The following is a 25076-nucleotide window of genomic DNA, read 5'->3' on the forward strand; positions in this document are numbered from 1 at the left end:
TTCCGAGGAATGTCTCCAGATCCGTAAGGCGCCATGCCTGCGTCTCCGCTTAGGTAACTTGATGGGTTGAAAGAAGGGCATCAATTTGCGCAGCTTCAACCCCTGATTCTGCTGGGGGGTCTGCGGATTGTGCAGGTAAATTAAGATATTTGTAAGATTATACACGCTGTTCAGGAGCCGTTAGAAATGGCGTCCGTTCAGCTTCGCTGCTGGCTCCGACCCCAAATATTTTCTTTATTGAGTGGTAAATGCACAAAATATACATGCCAGTCAGATTTTGCAATGTTTTCAAGAATATATATGTGTTTGTGTAGTGGATGCAGTGTGTGTGTGTGTATATATATATATATATATGTGGGATAGGATAGGCTAAAAGCTTTTTTCTTTTTTTTTTTTAAATAATAATTTCTTATAAATATTATTACATTACTTAGTAACTTTAAAAAAAAAAAAAAAAATCATTTTCTTTTCCAGTCTCTGCCTTTTAGCAGTGGCCAGGGAGGGGGGCATTACAGTCTGCCAGGGGGTTTCATCACTTTTTTCAAGGTAGTTTTCCTTTAAATGTATAGGACACTTCACACTCAGTACTCCTTAGCAAGTAAACGCAACTCTTCCTGATTATCTTACATGAAATTACTATTCAATGTCTGGAAAGCAACGACCCAGCACACTTTATGTTCTGTTTACGGCAGGTCCTCTCTCGCTCGCTCGCTCGAGAGATGGAGAGAGGTGCTGCACATAGCATGCGCCAGGCCTCCGCCGCCATCTGCTTTATCGGCAATATCTGTACAATTATAGGCCAATAACGATATTGCTGAAAATGCTGAATATCGGCTGATAATATTGGCCAAAGTAATTCACAAATGGAGGATACTGCACTCACACTTAGGAATCCGAGCCAGGGTAATCGGTTGATCCCTAATGTGTGTAGGGTGTATGTATGTGTATGCTTCAGTGTGTGTGTATGTGCATATGTATCTGAGTGTGCAAGTGTGTGTGTGAGTGTGTATGTATTTTTGTGTGTGTAGGTGTGTGTTAATGTGTATGTATTTATGTATGTCGCAGTGTATGTATATATATGTATACATCCCAACATTACATGCAAACAGACCCCTATATTAAAATGACAAAATTATATGCAAACACCCCTTCATTCAAACACCAACACAACACAGAAGTGCACCTGCATTTAAAAGCTAACACTACATACAAACACACCCCTGCATTCAAATGCAAACATTACATTCAGTTGTAATCAAAATTATTCAACTCCCATTTAAAATCAGGTTTGTTGTCAAAATTTAGAGACTTTCAGCTGTTTGCAATGAACAAATCAAACAAAAGCAATTGAAATAGCTCAAGACAATAAATGCTTCAAGTGGTTTCCCCAAATTCAAGTGAAAATTTAACTTGTAATGAAGTCTCCAGTCTCAAAAGTATTCAACCTCTTCATGACAAGAATCTTCAGTTCATAGTAGAGCACCCTTTCACTATTATGATCTGCTGCAAACGAGATGCATAGCCAGATACCAGCTTCTTCCAGCGTTCCTGACGAATCTTAGCCCATCACTCATGTAATAATTCAGTAATATTCTTGGGTTTGCATTCTGCAGCCACCTTCTTCAAATCCCACAAGATCATTTTTTATGGGATTCAAGTCAGGTGATTGTGATGGCCACTGTAGAATTTTTCAGGACAACTTCTGCAACAAAGCTTTGGTAGAATTTGGGGTATGCTTGGGATCATGGTCTTGTTGGAAGGTCCAATGACGTCCAAGCTTCCTCACAGATGGCATAAGATTTTCTCCGAGGATTTCCTGATACTTCAATGAATCCATCTTGCCTTCTATACACTGCAGGTTTCCAGTGGCAGAGGATGCAAAGCAGCCCCAGAGCATCACCGTGCCACCACTATGCTCAACTGTAAGCAGAGTGTTCTTTTCAGGATTTGCTTAATTCTTCTTTCTCCAGACGTACTGCTGATCCATTGGGCAAAAAGTTCCAGTTTTCTTTCATTGTTCCACAGAATAGAATCCCCAAACTTCTGTGGCTTATTTATATGATTTTGAGCATATTGGAGACAAATTTTCTTGTGCTTTTGGGTCAGTAGTGGTCTAGGTCTTGGAGTTCTGGCATGGAAACCTTCTGCATTTAGCATGCACCTTACTGTGCTCACTGAAACCTCAGTGCCTGTTGCCACCAAGTCTTGCAGCAGGTCTTTTGCAGTTACTTGAGGGTCTTTCATAACCTGCCGTCTCAGAAATCTGGTTGCAGCCAGTAATAATTTTCTTTTTCTGCCATGTCCAGGAAGTGTAACCACTGTTACTTCAACCTTGAAGTTGCAAACTATGCTTCCAATGGTATCTCTAGGAACATTCAGTGCCTTCTCTATCTTTTTTATCATGTTCCTTGTTTGTGAAGGGCTATGTGTCAGATCCCCTGCCCCCGCGCCGCTCGCGGCGACTTTATTTCATCACAGCAAGCGGCGTCATCTGGTCCCTGTCTCCAGACTTGCAGTGTGTCTGACGCTGCACGCTCCAGAGCAGCTTCCTTATAAGTGTGCTGCACCCGGTCATGTGACCCGGCACCCAGTGATGACCTCAGAGACCACGAGGGAGGAAAGAAACTCCTCCCACATGTTGTGGTTAACACTAATTGGAGATTAGCCAATCAGACAGACCCTGTGTATATAAGCTAACCTCTCCCTTGCCTCAGTGCCCTGTTGTGGTCTTTGGTTTACCATTGAGCGTTGCACTTGTTATTTGGATTTCCTGGTTATTGATATTTGGCTTTGTCTCTCGTTATTCTGTCTCTCTGTTTCCCTTGACCACAGCTCATGTTTTGACTAGCCCTTTTTGCATAACCTGACCATTCTAAGGATTGGTATTGCAATTCTCTCTACTCTGTCCTGTCTGCTTGTTAGTGTTCCCTAGTGAACGTTACACTATGATCTCTTCTCTTAACTTTGTGGACAATTCTTTTGACTTAGCCAGACTTCTAACATGCAGTCAAATGTGACAATCAACAAACCCCTTTGATTAGTTGCATCAGGTGTGCTTGAGACAACACTTATTTTGTATATTTGTACTGTTGTGAGGTATTCTATTGAGGGGCTTGAGTAATTTTGGGACTAAAGAAGTCATTATAAGTTGCATTCTCAGCTGAATTTGAGGAAACCACTTGAAGCATTCATTGTGTTGAGCTATTTCAATTGCTTTTGTTTGAATTGTTAATTGCAAACAGCTGAAAGTCTGTAAACCTGATTTTCAAGGGGGGTTACAACTGTAGAAGCGCACAATACAGTCCAGTAAAAAACAGTAAATACAAATACACTCCTACATGTACGCATACATACTCCATACAAAACATGATTACATTCCAAAACACACATTGCTCATAAATACAACCCTGAACGATGAGCAAATAGTGGATCCCCAGTTAGCATAGCATGACAGACAGTGAACCTACCTTTTGGACACCCTTGCGCTAGAGGGGGGGCAAAAAAATTCTTGGGGTAGAATGTATAATGTTTTAAAGGATAGCCCTGTCAAACTATATAACACATTACATTTTAGAGAAAGCAAGTAGAGATTGGCAGAGACGCACACAAATAAACATATATTACAAATTTAATCACAAGTGTATTTAAAACTCTAAATTCTAACCTTAATTAAAATCCAACAGACTTCCTATAGGTGAGCTGGAGAATTTATCCAGTTCAGCTATTTCAACATAATTTTTTCTTTCTTTGCTACAATTCTGAGTTTAGTGAATAACCGTCAGTGTTTTCTGCTAAAAAGAAAACTGTAGTGTTCACGCTTTGCACAAGAAGGTCTGTCATACCAAAGCATGAGTTGGCATTTGATATATGTAATGAGTTGGTTTTGCTTTGTACATGTTTGGACAACCTTTATTGTAGGCTTTTATCTTACACCAGGCCTAAGCTATAAAACTACTAAGATGACCATCACCAGAGCTGGACATAGCGCATTGTAAAAGGTATTGGTGCATATGCTCTGACATTGGGTTCCTCAAAGGAAAACATACGTAATTTAAGAAAATATGGAGTGGGAAATAAACTGCCAGGCCAAACCCCTCTGATCCACCCAGGGGTCGGCCCACTGAAAAACAACTGGTTTTAACGTATATAGAGGATGTTGGACTATCCAGTGAGAGATTTATTTTTAACAACTACTTGAATTTTAACATCAGAATCTCCCACAAGAATTTTATATAAACGGTAAATATATCTCTTGTGTTTTCTCCTATTTTATTTTATGGACTGTTTGCAATTTGTTATCTGTGTTTCTGTATGTCATTTATTTCTGTATTTTTGTACCCAGCACTGTGAATCCTTTTTGTCAGATTAAATATTTACTTAATCAGCTTGTCTTTGTTCTCTATGAGCTTACTCTTCTAAAGGGAAAATGCAAGTAAACATGTTACCAAAAGGGTTAATCATATATGTCTGATCAGTAAAGTAAGGTTGTGATACTATAATTTGACTGTGTGTGGGGTAACCAAAGACGCCGGGTATATTGTCTGGGTGGTGGCAGTAAAGTGTGTACTAGGGTGTTAGTGTAGAAGGGATTGCAGGGGTTAATTTAGTGGTTGCTGGGACTAGCAACAGGTAACCAGGGGTCTGGTGTTATTAACTCTTTCACTTCCACACTCTCCCCACTGTCTCGGCTGGGCCAATAGCTCACGTTCGTGACAATGTCTAACATTCTTTATGTTGCATGCAGGCAGCTCTAATGTGAGTGTCCCTACATTGGAACCTATTACTGCAGATGCCCCATAGGAAAACAATATCGCAATGCTTTCCTATGGGGAAAGTTTAAATGCATGCGCAGAGAATTGGATTGGATAGAGGAGAGCTAAGCAGCGACCTAAAAAAGTCCAGGGACTATTATACTATAACGTTCGGAATACATATTTGTATTTCTAACGTTATAGTGTTTACTTCATTGAACTTGAATCACACACACGGAAGGTTTCTGCGGGGTCTAGCAGGCTACTAACAGAGCAGGAGATAAGACATTCTAAATTAAACATACTGTGCAATAAAGGAAGTTTAAACATTAGATCTTTCTTTACAGGAAATGTGTAGGGATACTGTATAAGTCACAAGCGGGGAGGTGTAGTTTGGCCTGCACAAACTACGTGGGTTATCTCCAAAATGAAAGACAATTGAGCAGTTAGACTGCAAGGACATGGTCTACAAACCGGAGCCACTCTATTATAGATGCTTATAGTGTACCTTTAACTGAAAAAGAAGATTAGTTACATTAGCATGCCAGAAAACACAGGAAGTCATGACAGAGTGATGATTTAAGACAGCCCAGTCGTGTGTTTTTCATACTACCACAACTGCATCACTATGTGATTGGCTGAAAAGCGAGCTAAGAAACTAAAGGGGACATGATTATCAATACTACACAGCCAGAACACACACTTCCCTGGGCTTAGACGAATCACAAGCCAGGCAACCAATTAGGATATAGACAGGGGATTTTAAGGAATTTACAGAAGGAAGCAGGTTACTGATTGAAAAAGCTGTACTGGAAACAGTGAAATTGGTTTTGGAAACATAGGACCACTGGCTCTCTTCCATGCGAGTGTGTCCATTTTGTACTATCCTATTTTACTTAATTGTAATACACTATGTGTTTTTTCCCCCCCCATAGTATTCCATTGCTAAATAACCACCAAATAGGGATAAGTGTAAATTTTGTAAGTGCTCCACTGTGTAGACTAGTAGTGATTAGTTATCACTCAGTTTATGCTTTTGTTTGAGATTAACTATGCAAAAAAATATCATGATACTTTAATTTAAAGTGTACCTATACATTTATCAAACCTTACATTTTATATATATATATATAAAATTTTATAAAACTAATTATATTTACACACATCCACACATGCATACGTATAGAAAGAATGCTAAAATGTATTTATTTTGATACAGTGAGAAGTATAACATTGAATTCAATATTTAATTCATTTATTTACACTGTATACCAAACTGAATATTTGGACCTGGAATACTGAGAAAACAGTATTGATTTAATGGACAAGACTTTTACCTGTTGGTGAAGCCGTTGAAGCTCCTCAAATGTCTGTTTCATTCTCACTTGTTCTCCTTGTAAAAGTTCCCGTAAAGCTTTGGAGTCTTCACTTGTTCGTTTAATCTGCTCCTCTAAACCATCATCCTCACATTTTCTTGAGCTCTAGAAAACATAGTTTATAAATACTAAGTGTTATTTATGACAAGGAATTGTGAATCAAATCTTCAATCCACAAGAATAGTTAATTATTTTCCTTTTTAAAAGTCTGCATTTCAATAACGAATGACAGCAACTGTATAACATCCTTGGGTGTTAGGACTATTAGTCATATGAAATTCAATTCTAGAAGTTATGATTGGGAATAAAAAGGGGACAAAAATGTATTTTATACTGGGGTAGTGTTAGGGCTATTTGGTGTTCATAAATTTGATCCAACAGTCACAAACAAGATTATGTGTCAAACCATGACATCTGGTATAAGAAAAGAGAGTATGGTAGTGAGGAAAAGTATGATATGTATTGCATTTGTCTTAAATGTTAGGTGAATTGCTTATAAGGCATATACCGCAGACTCGCATGTGTCTAGGATACTCAAGATAAGGCTCTTCAACTCTGTTAGGGCTGTCCGGAGGCTCCCAGCTGGTACATCTTTGGCTGAAGAAGTTTCGGAAGATTCATCCATGGAGGAGTCAGTGGAAACAGCAGAATCTGCACTTTCATTTCCTCTTAGTTGGCAGCAAAGAGATCGGACCTGACAGTGTGCTTCCCAGAGCTGCAACCTCAACTTTTATGAAAAAGAATGAGAGGGCTGAAAACCTCTTATGGTGACATCAATTGAGAAATAATTCTTTCACAAACAAATAAACATTTTAAAGCACAATTATAACAATAATGGCACACTTTGGGTCTCCTTAGTGCCCCCACCCCATCATATGATTGTGACTGGCACCACGATATTTAAATGTACTGTTTTTCATTTCCTGCCTGTCCCACCGGGTCTTTAGTCATGGCGTTTCCAAGATGGAGCTCGCCAGATGTCCTACCTCTGCCCTTCCTAGGGCATGCGCGTTAGGCTTTCCTTGCACTCTGTTGATTCTCAGGATCCCACGAAAGCCAGCACAGAGAGAAGGTGATGCGATGTTGGAGGGAGGGGAGTGAGAAGTGGCAATGACAAAGTTGACAAAGGATTTGCAGCTTGACTAGAGCTCCACTCTTTGTCAACTTAAGTAAACTTGCAGGTTCAGAATAAGAAGGAGTAGTTACTACTTCCACTTATGTATACCTTTTAAAATAATTATATTAAAAAAAAAAGTTTGGGGGGGCTAATTGACCTAAACTGGACAAGTAATGCTTTAATATTATTCCGAAACTGTTTTGTCAATCACGACTCCTTGCTGTTACTCACTAAATCAGGAATTATGGAGATTTGCCAAGGTCTATATATTTGATTTGCCAATTATACTTCATTTTAGGGTCACTAATATTTGCACTAGAAAATGTGCTAACTTTTCGATCTATTTAAAGTAGAGCTTTAGCACCAGGTTAACCCACACCAGTACTCTTAGCCAATCACTACCATCCATGTTAAGTCTTCATTACTAAAGAGTCTTAAGAGGGCATGGTTTCAGGGCAAATGGAAGAGTCTTTGTTTATGGCAATCTGTTCCTAGACAGCTTTGCCTGGGGACTGTACCCAGATACTTTTAGCAGCATATACATTTAGCAGCATAAACACTGCAGGATGCTGTAGTGGCTATGCTTCTTAGAGCATCCATTTAAATTGCAGACAATAAAGAAGGTGACTGGGCAATCCGGTTGTAGTAGGAATGGAAAACTTCCTTTTACACAGGGTGTTCAGCAGCAATGTTTTTTTACTTGCTATGGAGGCACTCAAGCTTATATATCCCCTTTAATTTGCAGTCTAATAAAAATCAATATGCCTGCTTGTTCCATTCAGACCCTTGAGAATGCTACAAGATTTAAATGCTACTGGCAAGAGACAATCTGTGTTCTATAAATTCCATTAATTCTTGCTACATTTTAGTTGTAATGAAACCAAAAATAGAAGATCCTCATGAGCCATTCATTTTACCCAATATGCACAACACATTACTTATATATTATAAACAGGATCTACCTGCTCTCTTTCTTGTTCCTGTTCTTCGGCCTCTATACTCTGCTCAATTTCAGATAGGAGAGAAGTGTTTGTGCTGTTTAGATGCTGGAGACTCTTCTCTTCTTTGAGTTCCTCCATTTTCAACTGCAGCTGCCGATAAGAAAGTCTAAGTTCTTCTAATTCCAGTTGGCTCTCTCCCAGCTGCAGGTGTAGCAGAAACAAAGCATTCCATCATTTAATATTTACATGAAATGAGACAAGTGCTATATCATTACCCTAAATCAGAAACTGACAACCTCTTGCATTCCAGATTCTATAGGCTACAACCTTCACCCTCTCAATAAACATGACAGAGGATGCAGTCCAAAGCCAGTGCCTGCCTGTGTTTGCTTTCAACAACCAAAACATGGGGCAAAGGAATTATAAAAGGAAAATTATAAAACCACCCATCTTCACCAGGATTCAAGTAGTAATATCATGTTATCTGTATTCTCGCCATTAAAGCAAAATGCAAAATAAATAAATAAAAATCACCAAGTACTGAAATTAAATAATAAAACTTGGCTGGTTTATTCACTAATCATTTAACTTACAAATAAATGTTCACTTATATACAATTCTTCACTGTTATTCCTAACTTGATTATTTGGCCCATACATAAAAATATTCACTCATTAAGCACAACTGTGAAGGGAAGAGTGGGCAATTGTTTTTAACAAATGCTGAGAAAACATTGTGATTATAAACCACACAAAGAAAGAACACAAACAAAAACCTACAAAAAGTTTTACTGCCAGGGGCAGGCTGGTGATTTTCAGCCAAAACATAAAAAAAAAAAATATCTAAAACTTCAGTAATCAGAGTAAACCAACCTCGTGTCCTATATTTTGCTTTTATAAATACAACAAATTTGGTACCATATATATTTCACAAAGGTCTTATCTGTTACTATATTGAGATCCCCTATTATGGTTGGACTTTTGAACATCCCAGCTTGATCACGGGTGAGTTAATTAATTGCTTACATTTTATATACTCACTGCTGCTTAGGCAGGGATATATAAATTTTCTGACTTGTTAAGAAATTTCCTGATTGATCAAAGAACAGGTGTATTAAAGACAATTGTGGCACTATTTACTTTGAGAGAATACTGGCCCCTCCCAGCATGTTGTTCCAGTCCTTTCTCATTAAAACTGGAATTACTGTTACTGGAATTTGACTACCTGACGCTCCTTGGCACAACTTTGTTGACTTAAAATTAACTCTCGATCGTGTAGTTCATCCACGAGTCCCTGGAGCTGCTCGTTCTCTTCCATAATGGTGCCCAGTTGCTCCTCCAACTCTTGTTTCCGATCTGAAAGCATTTTGATCTGGAAGCCACAAAAAAAAGAACAGGTAAAGAGAGAAGGGAATAGACGTTGAATGATTCTCCAGAAAGAAAAATATATTTATCTATTCAGCACAAAATAGTGGAGACTAAGGTGCATGGAATCTGTGAGATTTCTACAAAAGTGGGGGAGGTAGAAAAAAATTAAAAAGAATGTGATCTGCCCTGAAATCAAGGACCAGAAACAAGCCAGCTGTGTGGGAGTGCCTAAGGAATGCCAGGAGATAAAGCAGGCCAGTGAGCTACATCTCTGAGTTAACTCTTTACCTTGATCTCAAACATGCACAGTTACTCTTGATACATTTCTAACTCCTGCAAGATGCCATACCATGTACTATTTGCACATAATGTAGCTAAATCTCGATGCATGCACAATGTTGCTTAAAAAAAAAAGTCATTCACTGTTGGGCTTCAAAATAACTTAAACTCTATGTGTCTGACTCGGAGGGTCATTATTGTCCATAGAACAGATAGCAAAGTTAGCATCACCAAGGAGACGAGTCAGACAATCTAGAAATCTAAAATAAATTTTAGGCATATTCAATTAATAGGAAAATGAGGTACCGCACACCCCTTAAAGTCACATTCTAGGCACTATAAGCATTCCATCTAATTTAATTGGTTAAGAACCCTTATTAACTGCAGAGTTCCAGCCCAAAGAGCCCCCTATTCGCAATAAAATTAATATTACCAAATAGGCAGACTTTGGTTACAACCCTGTTCCAATCTCTTTCCTTTGGAATGTGTGCTTATAATGGAAGTGTGAACCCTGATTTAATATATCCCATTGTGTAAGATGAATTAAATCCTTAATGCTTCACAGGGGTTAATGCTTTTATAGCTCCAGGCTGGGAAGACCTATTGAATCTTTTTTCATTTCGAAGATGCATTTTATTAGACGATGTCTATTTACATGGCCAGAAGATGAGGATTTATGAGCATTATTATTTTTTACAATTATTATTTGGCAATGCTAGTCAATGGCGTTATATCTAAAGGTTATTTTATTTTATGGTAAAAGTAAAGTGAAACTCCCCCCTCCTTGCCTGGATTTCTTTATTTGTTTATGAGAAAGAAGACGGGATTGAGCATCCATGGTGGAGGTTGAGAGCCCTGACTGAGAAAAACTTGTTTAGTGGTGCCCAGAAACCTCTGCTCAAGAACAAAGTAAAGGAAGAGATTTTAAAGGTTTCTTGTTCTGCTTGTTTTAATTTCCTATCTATTCTCTCTTTTATCATGTGATATTTGTATTAAGTATTTAAGTTTCTTGGGGCTAAATTCTTTGTCAAATCCCAAATTAATTTTGGTTCCCATTTTATGGACATTCCTGCGCCACTTGGAGAAATTATTTTTTAACAGTTGATGTATTATTTCCCCTTTTCTTATTTCAATAGAGTTGTTAGTAAATATAGTGACTTTCATCTATACTAGTGCCAAATCGATGAAAAACTGGACAGCCAATATAATTGTTTGCAAGTTTGATGTGATGAAACACGTTAGGGTTTTGTAGTTTTTATGCATCATTTGGAATCCTTATTATGGGCTAAGGAACGAAGCTTGATCACCGGCTAACCATACTTGAACAGAACTAGAAATAGTTTATACATAACATAACAACTTCAACAATTAAAGGGTCCATTACATTTAGCAAGGGCAATTCAGTGCACCAAACCTCCCTCCAGACCTGACAGAATATCAGGATGAATGGCAAATTGAAGTGCAGGAATAAACACATCAATGCAAAAGTCAACAAAATTAACAAGATTGATCCCGTGTTTCTAATACACCTTTTCCATAATCACTCATTAAAGGAAATATCATTGTTCTTGGAAACAACTGGAAATAAAAGGCACTGGGCAAAAACACACCTTTCTTGGACTGAAGAGGACTAAAAGTTTCTGCACTGAAGGTATTGACAAAAAATCCAAAATACTTTTTTATTACCTCAACCCTGAATTCATTACCTTACCTCCTGAAAATGTTACCAACTGTTTTTATGAGATATGCATCATGTAACCTGTACCGGTTGTGAAATGATGTACTTGCACACACCATGAACGAGGTCAGCATATCAGTCAGTGACTAAGTTAAATGTGAACATTTGTTTATACAAAATAGTGGATCATGACTTTAAATGTGGTCACTTATCAAGTTCTATGACACTAGTGCCTCATATTTTAGACCCTATCAATATTTTGATATATTCACATGTGAGCTGCATCGGAAATTCTCTACAATTACATTCTGTTCCTTCATTATTGCTACATAGTAAATTGTCTATGACTCACATTCCTTTCCCCACTGAAAGCAACTTAACCAGCACAAAAAAATATAGAAATATTACTTTAATTTCACAGGCCACAGTATGTAAGGTTCACAATAATTCATGCAGACAATAAAAGTACAGCAATAAGCAAATAACACTTTAGAGCTGTTCATGCACTCCAGGCCCATGTAGGCAGCGGTACTTACTTCTACAATCTGCTGCTCCATATACGGCAAGAAAGAAAGAGGAAAAACGGGGTTGAATGGGTGAAGAGAGGAAGTCGGGGTTGCAGTGACTGAGGAACATTATCTATTTAGGCTTATATAATGTCTACAGTGTAGATCTGTATAGTCACTATAGATGTACATGAGAACAAGCGCATGGTCAGAATAGGAGTTTAGGGACAGTTAGTGAAATTGCTTCATATGTTTACAATATTGTGTATGGTATGGGCCATTTACAGCAGGAATTCTGGAGAACGTGTACTATCTATTCTCTCTAATTATTGCTTAGATGTTCGGAAAAAGTGTTTGGTGTTACCACAAAAGAACACGCCATGTACATAGAGCATCTTGAAATGGTACAACTAGTCCCGCCCCCCCCTTGAATAACTCAAGTAGGTGAATTAATAAACTATTCTAATACAGGAGAACAATTAGGTAGTTGGTTATCTGAAAAAGTCCCAGGTACCCGTTACTGTGACATAAACTCGGTACACAGCCTGAATATATTGTTAAATGTATATATGTGTGTAAGTATATATATATATATATATATATATATATATATAAAGTAAATAGAAAAAGGTAGCACTCTTGGGTCTTTGAAATAACAAACAAAAGTATTTATTCCATAAAAAGGTATACAATAAGTTGACCGACGTTTCAACCCATTCGGGTCTTCCTCAAGGACCTTGAGGAAGACCCGAATGGGTCGAAACGTCGGTCAACTTATTGTATACCTTTTTATGGAATAAATACTTTTGTTTGTTATTTCAAAGACCCAAGAGTGCTACCTTTTTCTATTTACTTTATATCCAATCAGCGTGGAAGTGCACCAGGGCATAATCTTCAACTCTAAAGTACCAGCAAGGGTGAGTGCCATTCACACTTCTTACTATATATATATATATATAATTTATTGTTTGTATATTGTATTTTTTGTAATATTGCATCCTTTTGTAACAATGCAATGTTTTGTGGACCCAGGACATACTTGAAAACGAGAGAAATCTCAATGTACCGATCCTGGTAAAATATTTTATAAATTATTTAATAAATAAATACTATCAACACATTCATATACTTTGATTTGTGAAGTATAGGCAAAGTATATAAGATGTAACTTTACAGAACAAACCTGTAAACAGTTTTTTTGTGATTATAATATCTAGTATATCATTTTTCTGTGTTAAGTGAAGTTTAGTGTCACAAAGATGCATTAGGTACCGTATATACTCGAGTATAAGACGAGTTTTTCAGCACATTTTTTTTTTTTTTTTTTTCAATTCTTTATTTTTGTCGTGCATGGTTGAACAAGAAGACATACGCTGCCACAACAGCAAACATAATCCCAACATTAACACAAGTGCAAATGTATGTGGCATTGAGGCGGAAGCACATTTTTAAACAAATTTTTTTTTTTTTAACAAATGTAGACGTAGTTAGACCATCTAGTGTTATACTGCATACGAGTATCAGCATCAGTAAATACACGATTAGAAAAATTATAAAGGTTATAAGTGGTAGAACAAAAGGCATAAGAACAAGTTACGAAGCAAGATATGTTGGTTACTTTAACCCGATTGTGCATTTTAGGTAAATTATAATTGTAACGTGTGTATAGGAACAGGTTTAGGTAGTGCTAATGCGTACGGTACATGGTAGGCACGATAAAAGTATGATGCTTAGGGAGACATGGGCTATGACCTGTTACATGACAGACAGCGGCTGGTCCAAACTAATCAGCGTCCTAGCGTGTTGGGTGTGCCTAGTTTTAACCTAGAGGGGGGGGGAATTAGGTAGGACATGAACGAAGAGTGTTAATCAGCAGGCCTAGTCAGTTATCCTTTTACTATCTGAGGCTTAACAGTATACGTTGTACAATTAATGTATGGTGCCTGTTGGTTTGCTTGGGAAGTGGGGTGAAGTGGGTGAGACGGGTATGTGCCTCTCGATATTATAAGTGTTGTGACTAGTTGTTTGCCGGCTGCCGGCGACATCCTCGCCTGTAGTAAAGGCAGATTAAACCAAGCTTAGCAGGAGGGTGATGCACCGTCTGGTGGCTTTATCTGGGTGCAGCTTTTCATGTGTCAAAACATTGTGTCCTATAGGAGTGTCAGCACTATCACTTATCTGCACTGCTACCTCGTTGCGTCGTCCGTGGTCATTTAGTCGATCGGTGTATCTGGGGGCGGTTTACGTCAACGAGCAGGGTCTGGCCCCGGAGTCGTGGCGAGGGATGGGGTTTATGATGGTCCGAGTCAGGGGGTTGCTGTGGCATCACTGCCCGTCCAAGCCCATCTAGGCGGTAGCGGTCCATGAAGGTGGAAATGCGTGCATGGGGTTACCTAGGGGTCTGTTGTGCCCCCTATCATTAAGTAGGAATTAAGTAGGAATTGTCTGCCGGGAAGCACGGGGTGGTGATGTAGTAGGCAGAAGGGTTCCCCTGTGTATGCGGGGGGCAAAAGTTGAAGCCATGGGGCCCCTCAAGGTGTGCCAAAGCCCTAGTGATGGTTGGGGATGGGGTTACCGGGAGAACAATAATAGTGTGTTGGGTTGTCAACTGTCCGACGAAGTCGTGTCTGTGAGTGTCCCCAGGTGTAGTCTAGTGATGGGAGCGTGGTTAGGCGGGGGGCCTAGTATCTGTGTCAGTAGTGTACGGGAAACTTTAGATGCCAGAGTGGGTAGGCCACGGCTGAAATGCGTAACCAGCATCCAGGAGATGACATGCAGGGCTACTCTTGGTTGGGGGCAATTAACTCCTAGTATACCTTGTGATGTCAATGAGGATTAGTGCTATTTTGTGCGCCAGTGTATAGTAAGAGCTACCTCCGTTAAATTGGTATGACAGGAGAAATGTCCGGCAATCAGGGGTTAATAGATCTCCTACGTATTTGTAGGCACATTGTGGTACATGTTAAATTAAATATATTTGTCCATCGTCCATTTGTTTATTTGTAATTGTATTTGTATGCTGGGATATCCTGCAGAGGTCGTCATATTACCGTCCTATGTGCCGTTCAGGTAGTGAGTGCCACGTAGGGTTCGGGTGTGTGGCCTGTCGGCACAAACGGGATGGATCTCGCCGGGTCCCATGAGTGTGAAGGAAACGTGTCACTCCCTTGTCCTGTCTGTGCGAGGATGTCTGGTGGTAGGCCCAGTGCCTGTAAAAGCGGTGTTGCGTCGCTCAGCTCTCGGATCTGATGAGTGTCCGTCCCCTGGTGTACGGTGAGTATGTGGGTCATTTGCCATCTGTACTTGAGGTCTCTTTGCCGGAGTAGCGTGGTCAGCGGCTGGAGGGAACGTCTCCAGGCTAGGGTGCCTCTCGAAAGATCGGGGAAGAAGGTTAAAGTCATCCCTTCGAAATGGAACGGCGTCTTTCCCCTCAGGGCATTCTGGACTGTTGTCTTGTCTAGTCGAGTGTGGAAGGTAAGTATGACGTCCCGTGTGGCCCCGGTCGGTGCCCTTGGCGGTTTGGGGATCCGGAATACGTTGGCAGGGGCAATCTTGCTGGCCAGCGCTGGTGGTAAGATATTCGCCAGGAGGCGTTCAACAGCTTGGGCTAGGTCTGCCTCGGAGGTCCCGTCCGGGATCCCTCTTATCTTCACGTTATCACGCCGCCCAGCGTCTTCCTGCTCCGCCATGCGGTGTTCGAGGAGTCTCTGTTGCCGCTGGATGTCCTGGACAGTTTGTCTGAGTTCCCCGAAGTCTTGGTTAGTGGTTCGGGCTGTATGTTCCAGCGTATTGAGGCGGGTCGTTATTCCCTTTAGGTCTCCCCTCAATGCAGCGATGTCGTTATGCAGATCCTTGTGGTGGTCTGCCAGTAGCCGCGTGAGAGCCGCTATTGTCACCGGAGCGGTGTCTGGGTCCAGGGTAGTCGGCTGTGTTGGTCTCCCCGTCTTGGGTGCCGGCAGATATTCCTCTCCAGAGAGGTCATCCGAAAAATCGGAGCATCCGCCATGAAGCGCCGCCATGTTGGTCCCGCTTGCCCCGCAGACCTGTCCCCACATATCGCCAATCGTGAGTCTCGGGGAGTGTTTCTCGGTCGGCATTTTTTTGTTTTTTCGCCCCATGTCGCTTGTAGGGGGTATATTGCGTCTTTGTGGTGACTTGGGGGTACCCAGCCTGGGTTTTCCACCGTTTTTTCCCGTTTTACACGCGGAGCTGTTAGGCCTTGCGACTGCTTGCCTCGGTGGTCAGGCTCCGCCTTTTCAGCACATTTTTTGTGCTGAAAAACCCCCACTCGTCTTATACTCGAGTCAATTGTCTGTATTATGGCAATTTACATTGCCATAATACAGACAAGGACCGGGGGCTGGCAGGAAGCTGTAACTTACCTTTCCTGCAGCTCCTGTCAGCTCCCTTCTCTCTCCTCCGGTCCGTGCAGCTCCCAGGTCAGCTCCCTCTGCAAGTCTCGCAAGAGCCGCGGGGTCAGAGCGTTGCCACGGGTTACCATGGCAACGCTCCGCGCGGCCGCGAGACTTGCAGAGGGAGCTGACCTGGGAGCTGCACGGACCGGAGGACAGAGAAGGGAGCTGACAGGAGCTGCTGTGAAGGTAAGTAATAGCTCTCTGCCAGCCCCCCTCCTACAGCCCATCCACTGGACCACCAGGGAGTGAGAGCCCCCCTCCCTGGCCAGCTAGCAAGCAGGGAGGGGGGACGAAAAAAAAAAATAAAAAAATTATAATAAAATAAAAAAAAATAATATTAAAAGAACAATAATTAAATAATAATAAAAAAATGCCCAACCCCCACCAATGCTCTGCATCACACACACACACACACACACTGCACTTATACACACACACTGCACTCATACACACACACTGCACTCATACACACTGCATTTATACACACACACTGCTCTCATACGCACACACTGCTCTCATACGCACACACTGCTCTCATACACACACACTGCTCTCATACACACACACTGCTCTCATACACACACACTGCTCTCATACACACACACTGCTCTCATACACACACACTGCTCTCATACACACACTGCTCTCATACACACACACTGCATTCATTATATACACACACTGTAAATAAATATTCAATTAATATAATTTTTTTAGGATCTAATTTTAGTTAGAAATTTACCAGTAGCTGCTGCATTTCCCACCCTAGTCTTATACTCGAGTCAATAAGTTTTCCCAGTTTTTTGGGTTAAAATTAGGGGCCTCGGCTTATATTCGGGTCGGCTTATACTCGAGTATATACGGTATTGATAAATATTCAAAAGGATTCATTTTAGTTTCTTTCATGTTATGTTATCCAAATTCTCACTGACCTACTGTATTTGGTAAAATCACAAAGCTCCTCATTTTTTTATTTCTAGGGTTTGTTGACTAATGTCATCTTATCTGACAAATACTGATATAATGAAGTACATGTTAGAACAGATTTTAACTCATTCATCGTACAACACAGAATACATTTAAATATCTAGATGGGCAGCAAAAAACAGTATTTTAGTGTAAAATGGAGTTGGTTGTTTTTTCTCTTTGTTTATATGAATATTATCAAAATAACTTTAACTTAAATTGACAGTACAGGCATACAGACAACTTTATCACATTGAAGTGGCCTTGTGCAGTGTCCCTGTCCACCTTAGTCCTGCAATGTAAAATATTGACGTTTCTGAGAAACTGCAACTTTTATATTGCAGTACTAAGACTGCCTCTAGTAACGGTCTAAATGATAAGTCACTAGAGATCCTAACACTATAGATTCCCTTTAATGAAGCAGTTTGGGTGCATGGACCATGTACCCAAATGTCTTGCTGCCATTTAGGAGTTAATTCACTTTTGTTTCTGTCCATGCAGCACTAGCCACACTTGCCCTGGCTGTGACTGACACAGCCTGCATGACAAAAATGATTTAATTTCAATCAGATCCTAAACTTACTTTAGAAGTTTGTATCTCCTGCTCTATAAAAGAAACTTTAACCACATGTAAGGCTCTTGCGGGCTCTAGTAGACTTTTAACAAAGCAGGAGAAAAGAAATTCTAAATGAAACATACTGTGCAATAAAGGGAGTTTAACTATTAGATCTTTACAGGACATGTTTAGGAAGGCTGTGTAAGTCACATGCAAAGAGGCGTGGCTAGGGCTGCATAAACAAAGTAATTTAGCTCCTATATGGTAGAGAATTGAGCAGTGAGACTACAGGGGCATGATGTATACACCATACACCACTGCTTCATTACGCTAAAGTTGTTTGGTGCCTATAGTGTTCCTTTAATACAATGGTTAAGGCCCTAAACATCAGTAAAGGACATGTGAATAAAATTAGCCTGTTCTATTTGTGGTATTTTCAAAGTATCAGTTAAAGACAACTATATACCCAACAGATTAGCATGAAAGTAATGTAATGCAACAAGAAGCTATTCTAAGATGAAAAACAATATAATCATTTTTTAACATTTGTATTGCGTAAAGCATTCTTTATGGTTTTTACAGTATGGCGTATGAACATGAGTCAGTGCTTAAATTGAAACAGTTATCTGTGTTTAATATCCCTGAGGCAACAATGTGAATCATCAATTGAAAGAAGGGCTATTATTCCTCCTGGAAATAATAAGAGAATGTTTTATTGCACTCTGCACACTGGAATGGCCTCTTGTGACATATCTCATGAGACATGGCAAGCTTGAATTCAATGTGTTTCCTATGCGCACTTAATAGTTTCTGGTTGAACGTCATGAAACTTTTGAAAGTTGATTTCATTTTACAATGAATCTACTACCACAGGAGAGAAAGCCACCGAGACAGCCAGCACTGTAAAGGTCTCTGGGTGAAATGTAGCTGTTGCAGAGGAGCACCATGCAAATACAGTCAGCAGGATTAATAACAAGCTGCTGAGGGGTAAGAAGTGTTTATATAAGGTTTCAGAAAGATAAACAATTCTCATAGTAATGCATTAATTCCTAGAGTAAGAAGTGACAGTTTTCTGCAATGGTATCTGTGCAACAAGTGATCACATACATTGAATAAAAAATATGAAAACACGCAACCAGCACTCACTAATTAAAATACATCTATCTCAAAAATTTACTCTGATTTCCACTTTCTTTGTTTTTGTCTAGGTCTATTGTTCGTGCTGTTTTGCACATTGATTGTGAAGTAGTTATTTTTGGCTGCACTGTGTTAGTGTTTGCCGTAATATGAGGAAACCAAAAATATTAATTAAAATAAGAATAATGCACTGTGGAAAAATAAAAATAATGAAATGTGGAAAAATAATGAAATGAAATGTGGAAAAATAAAAAAAATAGCAAATTTTAAACCACACTAGAAAAATTCTCCAACTCAGTCAGCAGTATTTGGCATCTAAATGGTGTCAGCAAGCCTGCCTAAGTGCAGCAATCACATGAAGGTCACTTGGAACCTAGCACTGCTTCCTTTTTGGCTGTGTGCCACTCTTAATTATTCTCTTTGGTTATCAAAAGAACTAGCTGTTCATACCCCATTCTCTGTACATTATGTTTTAACAGTGCCATTTCCTACTAGACTAAAAGTTTGTAGCAGGACTCTCAAAACTCCTTGTATCAAATTGTCTGTCAGGGTAAATCTCTAAACTGGGAAATGTCAGCACTAATTACAACCACAATAGTTATAAGAATAAACAAAAATTACTTGAATTTAGTACATTATTATGCATACTGTCAAAAGGAGTCAAGCTGAAGTGGTAAAGCTGTGCTCTGGCTGGCCACAAGATCGCCCATAAAACCTGTAAGCAACGCTAACAGTGAGTTCTGGCACCCTGCAGAGATGCATGGTATTTTTGTTGGCTCCCACATCCAAAGGATGCTGGGGAAAAAAAAGTCACACATCTCCTCTGTGGGAAAGACATGGTTGGAATTATGGAATTAATAGTGAACAGTATTGAACTGTAGATGGAATTGCACATATTTCGACAAAACGTACTGATCTTCAACTTGGCTATAGTCACAAAATCAGTTTGTGGTGGAATCTCGGTAAAAATAAATTTAGTAGGCCGAGATTACCACGTGGCATGTGTACGTGCATATGCTGACGTATCGATCAGTTGGTTACACGAGGCAAGATACGATCAGTAGTGTACGGAGCATGTGCAAGAATACAGGATGTAGTATTCCCCTCCTCCATTGTGCTGGACAGGCCATGCGGTCAAGCAGGAAGTTAATTCTTATTTGTATTGATTGGTCAAGAGAATGTGCGGGTGGAGCTTAATATGGGAGGAGTTATGTGCCTATATAAGGAGCCTGCACTATTGTCCGGGGCTCAGAACTTGCTGTATTTTGGTGACATTAGTCCCTCTGAGTCCCGATCGGTGATCCAATAAAGAATCTCTTCCTTCCTGAAGAAACCTGTGTCCATCTCTCTGTACTTGGCTTCCGTCAGTTTCTCCGGTATCATTTGGTGCATTGGCCGGGAAGCTCATCGTTCAACGGTAGCTGAGAGGCAGAGGCGTGAGACGGTCTATCTTTGCCCACGTTCTCTACGGCTGCACCCCTGAACTTCTGCGTGGACCTCCCTTCGTCTCGGCGCCACTGGTCTGTTGTCCAGGAGATCATCGGCCTCTACGTAAGAAGTGCTGGGGTGTCCCCGTCGATGAGTGTGAACTCAGGTTCAGGAACGAGGAGGTAAGACAACTGCTGTTTTAGACGGCAGACCCACTAGGGGTATACCGATTGTGCGGTAGGCCCAAAAGGGGTTTAAATCTGTGTATGGAATCTGCCCCCTCTGTCGGAGGGAAGGAGCGAAGGCGCACCGCTCAATCGAACGCTCTTTAGTAAGACCGTTTGATTTGGTTTGGAGTCAGGCGGGGTCCTGTGTAAATAGCCCTAGCCGGACACCGGTGTCTTGTCTAGACTAGCGTTCTAGGGTGTATATTACGTTCGCTAGGTCGGAGGGACCGGGAGACTAAGCGGCGCCTGTGTAAATTCGGTTCGCTAGATCTCAACCTATCTTGGCTAAGTGGGAAGGCGTGTAAATTTGGAACCCACTAGATTTTTGATAGAGTAAATAGACTAAGAGGGTTCTGTTGTAAATTCCGCCCTCTAGTTCGCTATATGTGGTGCTTGGGCAGTGTGGCTAACCAAAACGGGTGTACATAGTTTTAGGTAGTCCATTCAAGGTACTGGCCAATAGTTTAGTTGGGATTGTATATGTGTTAAAGATTGTTAGTAAAGTGTATATCTTGTTAGATAGCGCAAGCTCAGCCGTCTAGCGAGAGTGTTAATAGTGTGTTGCTGTATCATAGTGCACGGTACCATAACCCTGTATATTTACTGACACTGTATATAAGTACTAATCATTGTCGTCTATTGCATGTTTAACACCATAACCACTAATAATTGTATTGTGACCTTAAATTGTGCTTTGACCTATGCTAACCGTACTGTAACCGCTGTTTGTAAAAGACGATGTTACTGGGGTGTGTTATAGACGGGTAATTCATATATAGAGAATTATAGCGTGGGTGACTGTATAGTTTCGCCAAAGGGCATAATATTGATTATTTAGTGACTGGTGTAACAGCTGTGTGTGTACGGGAATTCCCTGAGTGTTTATTGTGTTATTGTGTACGTTTCACTTGGTAACCGTACCACGTGGTGCTGTTGCCGAAGGAAAGGGGTGTGACTGTTGAACAGAACGCGTGCATAGTATTCGTTGTCAACGACGTTCCATTGATAAGTATGGGCGCGTCGGAGTCAACGATTTTGGATCCCTTAGGTTGTATGGTAAAGCATTTTAAAAAGGGATTTAAAACATGTGATTTTGGGGTTAAAATGTCTCCTGTACGTTTGGTCACTTTGTGCACTAGGGAGTGGCCTATTTTGGTTGCGGCATGGCCACCACGTGGTAGTTTGGATCCAACCCTGATACAGCGTGTACACGTGGCTGTGTCAGGTAGGCCTGAACTTTACGGACAGTTTCCATATATTGATTGTTGGAGACAGGCCGTAAACGACTCGCCAAAATGGATTCAGATATGCCACGAGGAGCAATGTCGCCTCATGGTGGCCAGGACTTGTTTGTCCACTAGGACTGTGGTTAGGCCCATTTTGGACACGCCCCCTGAGTCCGAGATCCCTTTGCCGCCCCCTTACTTCCCTACAGGAAGAGGTGACGCGAGTGCAGGAAGTTCTATATCCTGATTTGGCGCCACTTCAAACTTCCGGTCAAGCTTCTTCTAGCTCGGCTGGGAGTATTCTATTTACTAGCTTTTCCCAAAATCAAGCTCCCACATCCTCATGCCTTATTTCCCCCCGACTGGAACCCATAACTGACGCCCCTTCACCTAGCCCTATACTAACCAGACAACTGACCGGTACCCAACAACTCAAACATTACCAGATGCCCCTTCGTCTGAATCCTGGGTCAGCCTATCTCGATGCCGCAGGTCAAATGGCACATGCTGACCCAGTCTTCGTATATGTCCCGTTCACGACTACCGATCTCTTGAATTGGAAGACCCACAATTCCTCGTACACTGAAAAACCACAAGCTATGACCGATCTGTTCACCTCGATAGTTCAGACACATAATCCGACATGGGCTGATTGCCAGCAGTTATTAATGACATTGTTTAATAATGAGGAAAGGACAAGGATTAACCAAGCGGCCATTAAAGCGCTAGAGGATAGAGCCCGTGCTTTAAATCAAGCCAATCCGGCAGCATGGGCCGCAACACATTACCCTAATACCGATCCCGATTGGAATGTTAATGGCGCAGATATGGTTCAACTCAAAGCCTATAGAGACGCTATAATTGCTGGAATGAAAGCCGGAGGGAAGAAAGCTATTAATATGTCGAAGACAGTTGAGGTGATTCAGAAAAGTGATGAAGCGCCCAGTGTCTTTTATGACCGATTATTGGAGGCATACCGCTTGTATACCCCCTTTAATCCGGAAGACGCTGATAATTCCCGAATGGTAAACTCCGCCTTTGTCAGCCAAGCTTACGGAGATATTAAGCGCAAGCTACAAAAGTTAGAAGGGTTTGCAGGAATGTCTATCACCCAACTAATGGAGGTAGCAAATAAAGTATACATGAACAGGGAAACAGAGACAAAGAAAGAGGAAGAGCGCAAGATGCGTAAAAAGGCTGATATGCTAGCGGTAGCGATCGCAGGCGTAGATAGACGGGCCCAGATAGAGGCGATAGTAGATGGAATAGGGAGCCTTTGAGTAGGAATGAGTGCGCGTATTGCAAGGAAGAAGGGCATTGGAGAAACGAGTGTCCGCAAAGAGAGCAGTACGAGAGAGACCTACCCAGGGCAGGTTACGGAAACTTTAGAGGCAGAGCGAGAGGTAGAGGAGGCCCCGGAGGGAGCAATGGTAATAGAGGGAGTAATGGGAACAGAGGAAGTGTAAGGGAAGATAGGTACTATCCAGCAGCGCAAAGGTCCCGCGATAGAGAAGGTAGGGACTTTGTAGGATTGGCTGACATGGTCATGGAGGACTATTGATACCGACCGGGCTCCATCCCCCTTGGTCGAGCGGAGCCTATGGTCGATGTATCAATAGGGGGAAAAAGGAGTGCGTTCATGATCGACACTGGTGCTGAACATTCGGTGGTGACTGACCTAGTTGCTCCTCCATCTGGAAGAACTATTACTGTAATAGGAGCAACTGGAAGAAGTGCTGCAAAACCGGTTCTTAAAAGTCGACTCTGTACATTGGGAGGCCACGTAGTAAAACATCAATTCCTTTATATGCCTGAATGTCCAGTCCAATTGCTGGGACGTGATATGCTATCTAAGTTACAAGCGCAGATTACGTTCCTACCAAATGGAACAACATCCTTAAAGTTTAATGGACCTTCAGGTATTATGACATTATCCGTACCAAAGGAAGAAGAGTGGCGACTTTATACAGCGTTGACTAGCCAAAACCCTAGGAGTGATGAGTCCTTATTCAACATACCAGGAGTTTGGGCAGAGAACAACCCACCAGGACTGGCCCGCAATATTCCACCTATTAAAATCGAACTAAAACTTGGGGTTTATCCAGTGAGCCTAAGACAATATCACATCCCGCAGAAGGCTAAGAAGAACATCTAATCTTATCTGGATAAGTTCATACGGTATGGTATCCTAAAATTCTGTACTTCCCCCTGGAACACCCCATTGCTGCCTGTTCAAAAGCCCGGTACAGATGAGTATCGACCTGTGCAGGACTTGAGAGCAGTCAATGATGCGGTTGTTAGTATACATCCAGTTGTGCCCAATCCATATAACCTGCTTGCTTTAATTCCGGGCGGGGCTACTTACTTTACAGTCCTAGACCTCAAAGATGCCTTCTTTTGCCTCCGAATTGCCGCAGAAAGTCAATGTATCTTCGCTTTCCAATGGGAAAACGCTGTAACGGGCTCAAAACGCCAAATGACCTGGACAAGACTGCCCCAAGGGTTTAAAAATTCACCTACCCTATTTGGTTCAGCTCTAAGTCAAGATTTATTGGATTTCGAGTCCATCCCAGGAGAGTGTGTATTGTTACAATATGTAGATGACTTGTTGATAGCAGCAGTTACAAAGGAAATATGTCAGCAAGCAACGCACAATCTACTACACATTCTCTGGAAGGCAGGATACAAGGTGTCTAGAAGGAAGGCTCAGTTGTGTTTGCCAACTGTCAAATATCTGGGATTCCATATCTCTGAAGGTCAAAGAATTATGGGGCCAGAGGGAAAAGAAGCTGTGTGCCAAATACCGATACCCAAGAATAGAAGACAAGTGCGAGAATTCTTGGGGGCAGCAGGCTTCTGTAGGATATGGATTCCCAGCTACGCGATACTGGCAAAACCTCTGTATGCAGCTATCAAAGGTACAGAGCACGACCCCTTCTTATGGACTCAAGAACAGCAAACGGCATTTGAAGATGTGAAGAAGGCTTTGATGAGTGCCCCAACATTAGGTCTACCTGATCACACACGACCATTCTACCTGTATGTACATGAGCAAAGAAGAATGGCTGTGGGAGTATTGACACAGTACTTGGGATCATGGCAAAGA

General features: G+C 41.2%; 1 protein-coding gene across 3 annotated transcripts in view; it reads right to left on the reverse strand.

Annotated features, from left to right (window-relative positions):
- The window catches only part of BICDL1 (BICD family like cargo adaptor 1), a 98674-nt gene that overhangs the window by 16736 nt on the left and 56862 nt on the right, over positions 1–25076 (reverse strand). For 2 of the 3 annotated variants that reach the window (XR_010090877.1, XM_063454598.1), the window contains exons 4-7: positions 9410–9556; positions 8207–8386; positions 6636–6854; positions 6089–6232 (exon numbers count right to left, since the gene is read on the reverse strand). Coding sequence is in view for 2 of the 3 variants with exons in the window: in XM_063454598.1 (XP_063310668.1) it covers positions 6089–6232; positions 6636–6854; positions 8207–8386; positions 9410–9556 (690 nt within the window). In the remaining variant the exon portion in view is untranslated. The remainder of the gene's footprint in view (positions 1–6088; positions 6233–6635; positions 6855–8206; positions 8387–9409; positions 9557–25076) is intronic. The other variant, XM_063454599.1, reaches the window with a different exon arrangement.

Source organism: Pelobates fuscus, chromosome 5, assembly GCF_036172605.1.
Source record: "Pelobates fuscus isolate aPelFus1 chromosome 5, aPelFus1.pri, whole genome shotgun sequence".
In the NCBI taxonomy this organism is placed as follows: Eukaryota; Metazoa; Chordata; class Amphibia; order Anura; family Pelobatidae; genus Pelobates; species Pelobates fuscus.